The 12,024-nt window shown below is 40.7% G+C and overlaps 1 protein-coding gene across 1 annotated transcript in view; it reads right to left on the bottom strand.

The window, feature by feature from the left end:
- lars2 (leucyl-tRNA synthetase 2, mitochondrial) overlaps positions 1–12,024 on the bottom strand; it is a 62,202-nt gene that overhangs the window by 26,191 nt on the left and 23,987 nt on the right. The window contains exon 8 of the mRNA XM_026228425.1: positions 263–370. Within this exon, the coding sequence (XP_026084210.1) occupies positions 263–370 (108 nt within the window). The remainder of the gene's footprint in view (positions 1–262; positions 371–12,024) is intronic.

Genomic DNA, 12,024 nt, shown 5'->3' with positions numbered 1-12,024 from the left:
CTGACAAACAGATGCACACAGGCTCTGGCAAACGCACACTGTGCTGGAAATCAAATTATGATTTTAATAAGCAGAAATATCCTTCCACAACAGACTCGAAGAAACACTGCAGTACACACAGTACACAGCCTGCAGCCAAACTCTGGATCAAACCTGATGAAATGCACCTGCTCACACGCCAGCATGGAAATTCATCGTTTCATAGAAAGTGTCTGGTTGCACAAGAGCTGTGAATGTATTTCACAGATGAAGCATTCAGTACCTTCATTATGTGTTTGAAAAAGCAGCCCGAGCAGTCGCCAATCCAGTTGGCCTGCATGCTTTTGACTCCATACCACTCGGGGAGATCTGCCAAAGCATCCAGAAGAGGCTGCGAGACAGAAATCTGCATTAATAACTAAATAACAATTACAAATAAATAAATAAAAACAGTTATCACTCTAAACTTAGATTTATGCATTTAACAGATGCTTTAATCCAAAGCGACTTACAGTGCATTCAGGATATACATTTTATTCATCAGTATGTGTGTTCCCTGGGATTGAGATATTTTAAAGTGTAATTTATTTCTGTGATGCACAGCTGTATTTTCAGCATCATTCCTCCAGTCTTCAGTGTCACATGATCTTCAGAAATCACAATAATTCAAGAAACATTTCTGATTATCATCCATTTTGAAACCATCATACATCATTTTATTTTATTTTTTTCAGGATTCTTTGGTGTTCAAAAGAACCACATTTATTTGAAACGGAAATATTATATTTCTTAACCATCACATTAATGCATACATTTAATGCATCCTGGTTGACTAAAATACATAATTTCCCCGCAAACTTTTGTATGTGTTAATGTATCACTTATTTCTGGTTTGCAACTAAAATATTTACAAACAAATCCAAACCCACTGCAGTCTCAGAAGTGCTATTAATAAATGAAGCAATGTTTTAAGAAACTGAATAAGTGAATAATTCAACGCCTCCATTACAATCCAGAAAAGTGTTCAGGAGCAGCAGTTTGTGGTCCCTATGTGCAATATTTTCCCCCAAGCGGTCAGGAATCAGCTTGGTCATTCCCTGCTGGAAGACGCCACCAATACATCATTCAGCAAGACAAAAACTGAGCAAAGCTGTGTGTAGGTGCACACTTCCTGAGAGTCCTAACCACCATTGAGATGAACGGGAAGGTTAATATACAAATCTCCTCAAGTATTATAGACGTCATTGATTCCCAGCTGTTTTGGCAAGAAAAGGCAATTTTTCTGGCATTAAATGAGCAACTGCCTTCACATTACAAGTGAAGAGCAAAGCTTACAGAAAACTTCATGAACTGCTCGAAGTCTCAACACACACACAGACTCAGACTGATAAAAGAAACTCTTGGGGTGGAGGAAGAAAAGATGAGGCAGATGATGGAAAAGAGGAAGCTATGCATAATAACAAAGGTCCAGGCCAAAAGGCTCAGCTGGGCTGTCGAGCACTGAAGGATGGGATATGAAAAGCTAACGGTTGGGGTTTGACATCTCGCTCCTCTCTGTCACTAGCCATTAGCGATCTCACTCACAAGAGGCTTTGCTCCCGGAGCGCAAAACACACAGAAAATAACTGAAGGGCCCCAAATGTTGTCCTCTTCCTCAGCACTGCACTCATTAGTGACTCGGACGCTCTGTCAGGAAGGACATTTCACACTTGCACGAAGAGGCAGAAGGAGGTTGAGATGTGGCCGTCTCATTTGGGAGCGCTCCAGTCACAGTATTCAAATCTTCAGCGCTCTACACAATGAGTTCTGAACCAGACAATGCCAGCAGTTTTTCAGATGTGTAAAGGTCACGAGTGTCATTCTTTCTTCCAGTCTGATGTCTCAGAAGAACCACACATAAGCCAGAAGATTGACTTCTTGAAGTGTGTAAAGCACTGCTCTGGAGAAAGCTCATGTGTTTAGTAGCGTGTCAATCCTCTTCCATTTTTAATTGTTTCTGAACAGACCTCAACATTTCAGGTTGTTTCAGGCAGTTACAGTGACCCACAAACAATGTTCACCACCAAAGATGTCCATGCAATTTCTGATTTGGATTCTCACAGCCTGTAATGCAGAAGAGGGTTTTAGCAGCCAAACAGGCCTGCCAGCATTCAGTCTGCAAACACGCTTAGATCTGACTTGGACACACTGCGAGGTGTAAGAGGCAAACAAAACGCTCAAAGAGCCAAGAATGGCAGAAGAGCCAAACCAAAAGCTGCATCTCTGTATTCAAACCGGTCCATGTCTTCAGATAAAACACTGGTCTACAAGACTATAGAGAAACCATACAGAGAGTCTCCATGGCAACACACAAATGAAACTGTGGAAAAAGTGATGCAAGGTAGCAAGTGTTTGCATGCACATAACTATTTGCATGCACATGCATGACTATATGTTAAAGGTTTAATGAAAGAGCGCTTTAATAAACTGAATGTGACGATATCCCTGCACAAAACCCAGCACCATGATGTTGGGGAGTTGTGGGTAGACGTTTATTAGCCTACATCCTTAAGAAACTAGTCTCTATCAAGGTCCCTCCTTCAGTGTACACTGTTGGGGGTCACTAAGATTTTGTAAAGAAATTAATACTTTTGCTCAAAAAGGATGCATTAATTTTTTTTGTATAATTTGACCGTAAAAGAGACATCTTTAAAGTGATGTGAAATGTTTATTTTTCAAATTCAATATACATTTTTAACTATTTTAGAAATGTTTCTTGAGCAGTAAATCATCATATTATTCTGATTTCTGAAGATCATGTGACACTGAAGACTGGAGGTATGATGATGAAAATACAGCTGTGCATCACAGAAATAAATTACAGTTTAACAGAGATTCACATAGAAACAGTTCTTTTAAATTGTAATAATATTTCAAAATATATTACTGTATTTTTACAGCACATGCATCGCGTCGTTAAAATTCAAACATATTTGTTTTCTATGAGTGTATGCACCAGTGGCAAGGCCAGAAATGTTGAATCGAGTGGACCTGGGTAACACAGGGAGAACCTCAGTGCGGATGCAAAGTTGAGGGTGCAAATTTCGTATGATTTTTGTTATTGAAATGATGAAACGTATGTATGATAACCAGGTTTTCCTCTGTAACTATCTACAAAGTTGGTGAGTATATGATGCCTAGTGTTTTAATATCTGGACAGATATTAAAAGTAGTGTATTGCAGCATGGCACAGATTTTAAAACGCTAGTCATTATACACTTACTGACCACCTTGATGCAGATGCGTGACAAATGAAAACAATGTGATTCAAAATCAGCTGAAAATATCAAACATGTTTGTTTGCACGCTTCTCATCCAGTGTGCGACTGCCTTTTGACCTCATAAGATCACTCAGAAACCACACCAGACCACATGTTTCTAAGCAATGCTAGCATGTTACCATTTCTTAAGTGTTGTTTAGCATTGTTAGCAAATGTCTAGCATGGTTTAGCATGTTCTCTAGATGTAGTTAACACGTTTTAATGCATTGCTTGCATGTTTACAGTACGTTCGTAGCATTTTAGCATGCTGCTAGCATGGTTTAGCATGTTAGTAGCAACATGCTGCAGAACTAGGCTACTCCCACGTTGAAAAAAGCAGCATATGCTAGTTAGGTACGCTGTGAAGCATGACTGTTTGTTTGAGCTGGTTATGTGCTGATCCTAAGCAACTAGCTCCTGCTCAGGTCCAGCTTAAACCAGCATTCATGCTTCAAAACATACCTAACCAGCATTTGCTGCTTTTTTCAATAGGGCCAGCCTCTTTAAACTCCCCATCTGTGTCAAAATGAGTTTATTCCTCAAACTGGATGTAAACTTTGCATTCATTAGTTAATGTTAACATTTATTTTTGAAATCAAAAGCACTCTCTCTTAATATTATTTAATGGACCTGAGCTAACATAAACTAACAATTAAAAGTTGCATTTTTATTAACGTTAAGGATGAATAAATACTGTAACAAAAGTATACAGCTGTTTTTGTGATGTTGTGGGCCTATATTTCTGCTGGAGGTCCTGGACATCTTTAGACACATTTCTATCAAATACCAACAGATAAAAAAAATCTTATAATGGACCATGTTTGGATCTTCCAACCATACAATAATTCAAACACAAACCTCAAAAACAACACAGAAATGGGTCACTGAGCTAAACACTTCTTATTATCCAATGAAAGGTTAGATTTTTGTGATTTTAAAAAAAATCCAAAGGATTGATTAAAGAGCCACACAGATGGAAAATCCAAAATTACCTGTATTACAGTGTATGATGTTGCTGTCCATCAGTGTAAACAATGTGCAAAGTAATTAAAGGGGGGGTGAAATGCTATTTCATGCATACTGAGTATTTTTACACTGTTAAAGAGTTGGATTCCCATACTAAACATGGACAAAGTTTCAAAAATTAAGTTGTACGTTTGAAGGAGTATTTTTGTTCCCAAAATACTACTTGCGGTTTGTCACAAGTTTCGGAAAGTTTTTTTCGAGTATGGCTCTGTGTGACGTTAGATGGAGTGGAATTTCCTTATATGGGTCCTGAGGCACTTCTGCCGGAAGAGCGCGCGCTCCCGTATAGCAGAGCACTGAGAGCACAACAGACTTCACTGATCAGAGCCAGAGCGTCGCCAAATGTCACAAAAGGAGTGTGTTTTTGGTTGCCAGGTCAAGACAACCCTGCACAGATTACCAAAAGAGAAACAGCATTAAGGGACCAGTGGATGGAGTTTATTTTTACAGAGCATCAACGGAGTTGTGCAAGTGTTTGTGTTTGTTCCCTGCATTTCGAAGATGCTTGTTTTACAAACAAGGCCCAGTTTGACGATGGATTTGCGTATCGTTTATTTCTTAAGGATGATGCAATCCCAACGAAAAAGGGTCACGATCGTGTGTTGGAACCGCAGGCGGTGAGTAAAACTGCTTCAAATATCTCTGCCTCCTTGATAGTGCGTCCACCTCCCATGCCGGAGACTTGGGTTCGAGCCCCGCTCGGAGCGAGTCTTGCTGCTGCTGCTCTCGTTCAGTTTCAGCCTCTGGATCTGATTCTGGATCATAAATATACAGCTGAATCTGACTGTAAGCCATGGTTTGTTTTGGATAATGGTTTTTTTTTTCTCAGGATAATGTCACAGCTTCCACACGCTCTCAACGCAAAAGCCTACTGGCGCTCGTGATTCTTTAGCTCTGCCCACACGTCACGCCTCCAGCCGGTCGTGTTTTTCCGGGAAAAATCGGTACAGACTATCTTTCTCTTATGAATATGTGGCGAGTGGGGCGGGGCCGAGAGGCTTGGGAACGAGGAGGGAGGCCAGGTGTAGTGATTGTAGATGAGCTGCACCTGCGCCCCACCGCCGGTATCGAGTCCCACGTAGGAGATGGAAGGATATAAAACTGGAGCGACTATAGTGAAGGACAGAGAGGACCAGGCCTGGGACATTATTTGATGTGTTTGCTTTTTATTTATGCGCACCAGTCGTCCATGAGGGGCTGGTGCGCCGTTTTGTTTATTTTGAATAATTAAAGTTTCATTTTGATTGTGCGCCAGTTCCCGCCTCCTTCTTCCCGATGAGTATGGAGATTTTATCGTTACAGAATATAATAAAACTAAAGACTTTTTGGAGTTATAAAGGATGCAGTACTACTCTATAGGTACTCAAGATTAACAGGATATTGAGTGAAAACGAGCATTTCACCCCCCCTTTAAACCAAAAAGTGAACCAAAATCTCGGTGAGTACAGCGGGATTTTCAAAGCGTTTGGCCATCGTTACCAACTTTATTTAGAACAACGAGCATCTCCGAATCACAACGCGAAGGATGATTATGAAGTTATGTGTCTGTTTTCTCCCGAGCATCTTATCAGTATGTGTGCTGTCTGCAGCCTTTGTCTGCGCTGATCTTCATGTACAAACACGTCATTAAAATGAAGTGTAACTCCATGAATACTCAACGAAGAGACATGAGAGAGATATCTATAGAAAGCTTGACATGTCTACTTTAAAACTAAACAAGTGCTGCCGAAAACAGATATTCTGTGATAAAGTAATCCATATGAAAACTACGCAATGTCTGTTTTTCACGTCTCCCTTCATTACATCTATGGTGACCACGCCCCCACGCTGAACGCGCTATTCAGATTCAAACTAAAGTGTGTGGCTTGAATACACACACACAGAAGAAAAAGCAGCGAGGCTGTTCAAGTTTTTTATTTTACTGTTTGCTTCGCGGTGAGAGGAATAAGACATAATTCACCCCAAACAGATGCTAACGCATAGTTTACCGTGGAGGTGTGTTCGGAACAACCAATGAAACCCGACTATGTTAGTTGACCAATCAGAACACAGTATGCAACCGAAAGGTGGGGTTTAAGGAAACTGAATCTTTTGAACAGCTTCGCGCGAACCGCTTGGGGATCTCTGAGAATTGAGGTCATTTTAAAATGATATTTTGACAAAATGACAATGTTTTTTAACCTTGGATGGATTTAAACCTAATGTACAGGACTTATAAACACTGAAAGGAAGCTTAGAATTTTTATTTTACTGGCTCTTTAATTTTCACAGCCTTCTTTGATCATATATACCAAGGGTGCCGATATTTTTGGCCATGACTGTATATGCCATAGCAACTTACTACCAGTTAATTTCGTGCAGATTTATTTACTTATTTTCTAAAGAACAGTGGTGTTATGGGTGGTTGCCAGGCATTGTACTTTTCAGGATCATCGAATGAATAAGCTTGCAAGTTATAGGTTGTATAATACTAGCTTTTAGACAATATAATAGCAGTACTGAACAAAAAATAGATTTGTGGGTCCAGAAGTGCCACTTCCCCACCAGCAGAGCCCAGGCTCTCAATCCCAGTGCAATCAGAGATGGAGAACCAAGCAAACCAGCTGCCGTTCACACCTCGCATGGAGTCAGTCTGAACCAGAAGGAACAGGGTTGATTCAGCTGGGACTTACCCCAGCAGGAAATACTGGCCAACTCTAAGAGACACTGGGCTCCATTCAATCAGACCACGAGGGAAAAGAACTGGTATAACCTCCTGTCAACCTCTACCTCTTAAAACTGAGCTAATGACTCCATTTATCAATAAAATATAAGCATATCCTTTTCCTCTGTTTGCACTTACAAACACTGCAGAAAAGTGATTTTCTTACTCAGCATTGTTTTATTGTGCTTGTTCTCCTGTGTGCAAATATCTAAACATTCTTACATCAAGATACATTTACTTAAGAAGCAAACTGACCTGATATTAAGGTTTAAAAATGTTAATGTATCAAAATTAAGTTCAAGCTAAAAACAATGAAAAAAGTATTTCAGTGCGGTAATAAATACAATAATAACTCAAAGGGAAAACATGATAAACTTTATTTCTTAAAAGGATAGTTTGACCCCCAAAAATGAAGAAATAAAAGTCACCCTCAGACCATCCAAGATCTAGAGGAGTTTGTTTCTTCATCTGCATCAGTGTCTCATCAATGAATGCTCTGTAGTGAATGGGTGCCGTCAGAATGAGAGTCCAAACAGCTGATAAAAACATCACAATAATCTTTCATTTCATCTTTTGAAGATGAAAGCTGCTTCTTTGCAAGAAACACAAATATTATTAAGATGTTTAATTTAAAACTGTTGTTTTCAGATAAAATACTGATGGAGTCCATAATCCATAACACTTCCTCCAAGTTAAAAGTCCATCACATATTTGTTTTGAATTCATTTTGACTGTTTTTCGCTTGTACACAGCTCTTGATCTTTGCAGATTCTCTCCTGATTCAGACAAGACTACTTTTTCACTGAAGAAAGCAATATTATGGATTATTGATGTCTTAATCATGGATTTGTTTCAGCTTTCGTATTCACAAGACATTAACTGATGGACTGCAGTGCTGTGGATTATTGTGATGTTTTTATCAGCTGTTGTGACTCTCAATCTGACGGCACCCATTCACTGCAGAGCATCCATTGATGTGACACTGATGCAATGCTACATTTCTCCAAACCTGATGAAGAAACAAACTCATCCTAATCTTGGATTGCCAGAGCATTTGATTGGCAAATCTGAATATCTCATAAAAACATGCTTTTCTGGAATATTGTGATGCCATGCTGTAAAAGATTTTAAAATTCAGATCTGTTAGATTAAACTAATCTGTCTGTGTGTACATTTTTAGCAAATTTTTATTTTTGGGTGAACTGTTCCTTTAAACATAAACTCACTTAATTTTGATGAACAAGATTTTAATATCAATATGAATAATTAATATTTCTAAAAAATTCTCAGACTTTCTGAAATAAATGTATATTGATTTAAGAATGTTAAAAGGAAAGGAAGTGCATTCGGCCTGCAATCGATGCATTATGTAATTTATCTGTTCAGCGCTGCCACAGAGGATGACTGGAGAGTCTCGGTGCACAGGTCTGTCTACATGAGTTGTATTTTATTGCTATTCTTCATTACATAAGACTGAATTCCACAGCCAACACTCACATTTTAAACTTAATTAAGACCAATACCAATTTGCTTCAACATGTTTTTTAACCGACGCCTCCACTGATAATTAGCACACTACAGTTGTGTTCATGTGTGGTCATCTTGTAAATATGATCATTTGCAAATGACTCGAGGGCATCATAAGCCTCCAAATCTTCAGCACAGACAGGCCTCCTCCGTGAGATCTTGTGCGGTTCAACTGATTTAGACTCACAGAACTTTTAACCAGTTATTGTGTGGGTGGAATATATATATTTTTAATAGAGGAAGTATAATTAAGATGGAGACTACTCGAGCCAGCTTCCCTGCAGCAGATATTGTACAGTAATAGATTGCAGGCATGTTAGTGTGGATTCACAATGAAGCATTTGATTGGCAAATCTGAATATCTCATAAAAACATACTTTTCTGGAATATTGTGATGCCATGCTGTAAAAGATTTTAAAATTCAGATCTGTTAGATTAAACTAATCTGTCTATCTATCGTGACACGTGTCCCGAGCACTCATCAGCGAGACAAACCTGCACATACTCATCACGGGCTGAGCGGCAACACCTGCGTGCCATCAGCTGCCACAAATATAAACCCCGCAAGCAGGCACAGAGATGAGGGAGGTCTCCACGAGAATCGGCTAACATTCGCCAACATTCGAGTGCCAATTCGCCTACTTATACTACGACCTAAAAGTATGTACTTTTTTTGTGAGGAAAAAGTACATACTTTTGAGTGTGTAGCAAAAGAGTATGCACGTTCTGGGACATACTTCGATGATGTCATGCAACGTGAACGAAAACGTGGTTGCCTAGTTACGCACACCACAACTGTTAACGTTTCATTCATTCTTTTGTCCATTAAAATTGTATTTACTATTCCCATCTTTTTTTTTCACAATACATTTTACAATGTGTTCTTCTACCGAGTTGAGGAGTGAAGAAGAAGGGCTGCGGCGTCGTAGAACCAAACGCAGGTCGTTTGTGAGGCGGCTGGTTCTGACGTTCATGTGCAATGTGTGTACGAAATAAAATATAACTTTAATTAGGGTTAAACATTTGAATTCTTACACTTAAAAGCTGAGGGCGCATCTCCACTGCTGCATCCGGCTGCCATGTTTACATCAACGCAAATCCATCGCAAAGCTCCTCCCTCCCGCACGCAATGGGTTGTGGGCAATATTAGCACTTAGAGTGTGCATTGATCTGCACTTCGAATTCTAACCGGAAATAGTAGACCATCCGGGTATCTTTGGAATACTCTTTTCAACATACTACGATTTGGGATGTACTAATTCTAGTTTCGCATACTATTTAGGACGGATAGTATGCGAATTGGGACTCAGCAATTGTCTTTTCCCTCTGCCCTAGAAAGCAGCGAGAGTGACTGCCAGTAAAGCCCTGCATTTCAGCCTGAGCCCGACGGGCCCCGATTTATTTATGCCCCTAGGGCAGGGCTTCGGGCCAATTTTTACGTTATAGCTCACATGTGGGCCGGGCCTCGGGCCTTTTTTGGGTTATCCTTCTATTTATATTTTTAGGCATTAATAAAAAAATTAGTTGACGCGACGATAGAAAAACAAAGAAAGACATTTCATAACCTCTTAACTTTCATAATCTGATAATTCAACCCGTTATAATTATACTGACATACTGACATGACAGTCTCACGCACGTAGTTCCGTCAGCACGACCCATGATTATACTTCACTTATATCCACTTATTGTAGAAGTAGCTATTATAGGCCTCTAAATTAATGTATTAATCATAGCCTAGTTGAGCAAAGAAGAGAGCGCTGACAGAGTTTGAAAACATTGTGGAGCAGGACGAGGATGACGACGATGAAGTACAGCAATACATGCGCCTCAATCACAACATGGAAGGTGATGGACGAGATGTGCTGCTATGTTGGAAACAGCACGGGACCCTGCTACCGCGACTGTCAAGACTGGCTGGCTGTTTAGTGTCCCGCCAGCCGCAGCAGCGAACGTGTCTTCAACGCAGCGGGAAGAGAGGAGGACAGGGTTAAAACCTTCCACTCTGGATGCTATTATTTTTTCTCCACGATGCTCTGTAAGAGACTGTTCTAACTTTTCGTTTGACTGGACTTTATTTTCGTTTAACTGTTGGAAAATGGAAAAAAGAATGAACATGTTCTGTGGTGCATTTTTGAGGTAAGATAATCTGCATGTTTGTTTTTAATTAATTTAATTTGTTTAGATTGTAGGCTATTTCTCATTTCGTTTGCGAGCGCTGTTGCAGGCCTGCCTCAGTATTTCAAAATGTTTCATTTTACTCACTGTGGTTTAATAAATAAACATTTATTAAACTAACTGTCTGTGTGATATGCTTGAAGTGTTTTATATCTATGAATTTTATTGTAGCCAAGTAAAGTATTAGCATTGATTTGAGAGGCTTAATTGATTAAATATGTTTTAGGCTACTTGCTGTCGGCTCGGCTGATTAACGTTAATCGTCATAAAAAAAAAAATGCTCCAAACATTTTTCTAAATTAACTTGATAAAGAAATGAAAAGAAACATAACACAAAACTGTTTTTTTTGTGTCTTTAATTGCTGCAAAAAGGGCAGGCTTCCGCTGTGTAATAAAATAAATTAATTAAAACATGGGCTCATGTCGGACTCGGTTGATAATTCTGATGAGCTGTCGGACACGGGTCGGGCTAGGGCCTGTGCGTCTCAGGCCAGGGCCGGGCTCGGGCCTAGATTTGAGGCCCGTGCAGGGCTCTAACTGCCAGCCCCACACTGCCCTGGAGCACTCTCAAGACAGGACGCCAAGCACCAAACCACCTCAGCATTGCGAGTTTCACGGATTCCTTTAATAAAATCCACCCTTCGGGGAACTTACCCTCCATCTCGTGTCGTGTCCTACTTCACCCCGCCACACTGGTGGAGAATGCGGGCACTACAGTGAAGTGGACACCGACGACCCTACCCCTCACCGCGTGCAATGAGTCAATTGGTTTGGATTTCTTTGTTTGGTTTGTTTTTACCCTCGCAGTCTCTACCTTACAAGTCTTCTCTGGTTCCCCAGGTGGTGCTCCTCACCGACGATGGATGATCAGCTAAAACATCTCACCAAGGTGAGCATCCACCAGAAACAAATCATGGAACACATGGTCTCCCGGCAGGGGGAAACCGAGCGAGAGTTGGCCACGCTCCGCCTAGCCACAGCCCCGCGAACACCGCTACCTGACCCCCGTGTTCAAGCAACCCAGCTGCTGCCCAGGATGACCACCCATAATGACGTGACAATGTACCTTCAGATGTTGAGACCGTTGCTACGAGGGAGGCGTGGCCCAAAGAAGATTGGGCATGCATCATTGCACCCCTGCTCACAGGAGAGGCTCAGCGTGCATACTCAGCGTGGTCGACCGCCTCCTACGTGCCCTTCCCCGCTCACTACCTCAGGCCGTCGGGATGCCAAACCTGGCCAATGTAGGCAAGCTTGTTGAGGCCATAGAGCTAGCGGAGGCCACCCAACACTGGGAAATAGGGGAGAGAG

The sequence above is a fragment of the Carassius auratus genome, chromosome 41 (assembly GCF_003368295.1).
Source record: "Carassius auratus strain Wakin chromosome 41, ASM336829v1, whole genome shotgun sequence".
Taxonomy (NCBI): domain Eukaryota; kingdom Metazoa; phylum Chordata; class Actinopteri; order Cypriniformes; family Cyprinidae; genus Carassius; species Carassius auratus.
The sequence above is the reverse complement of the archived record's forward strand: the minus strand, read 5'-3'. Positions and strand labels throughout refer to the sequence as shown.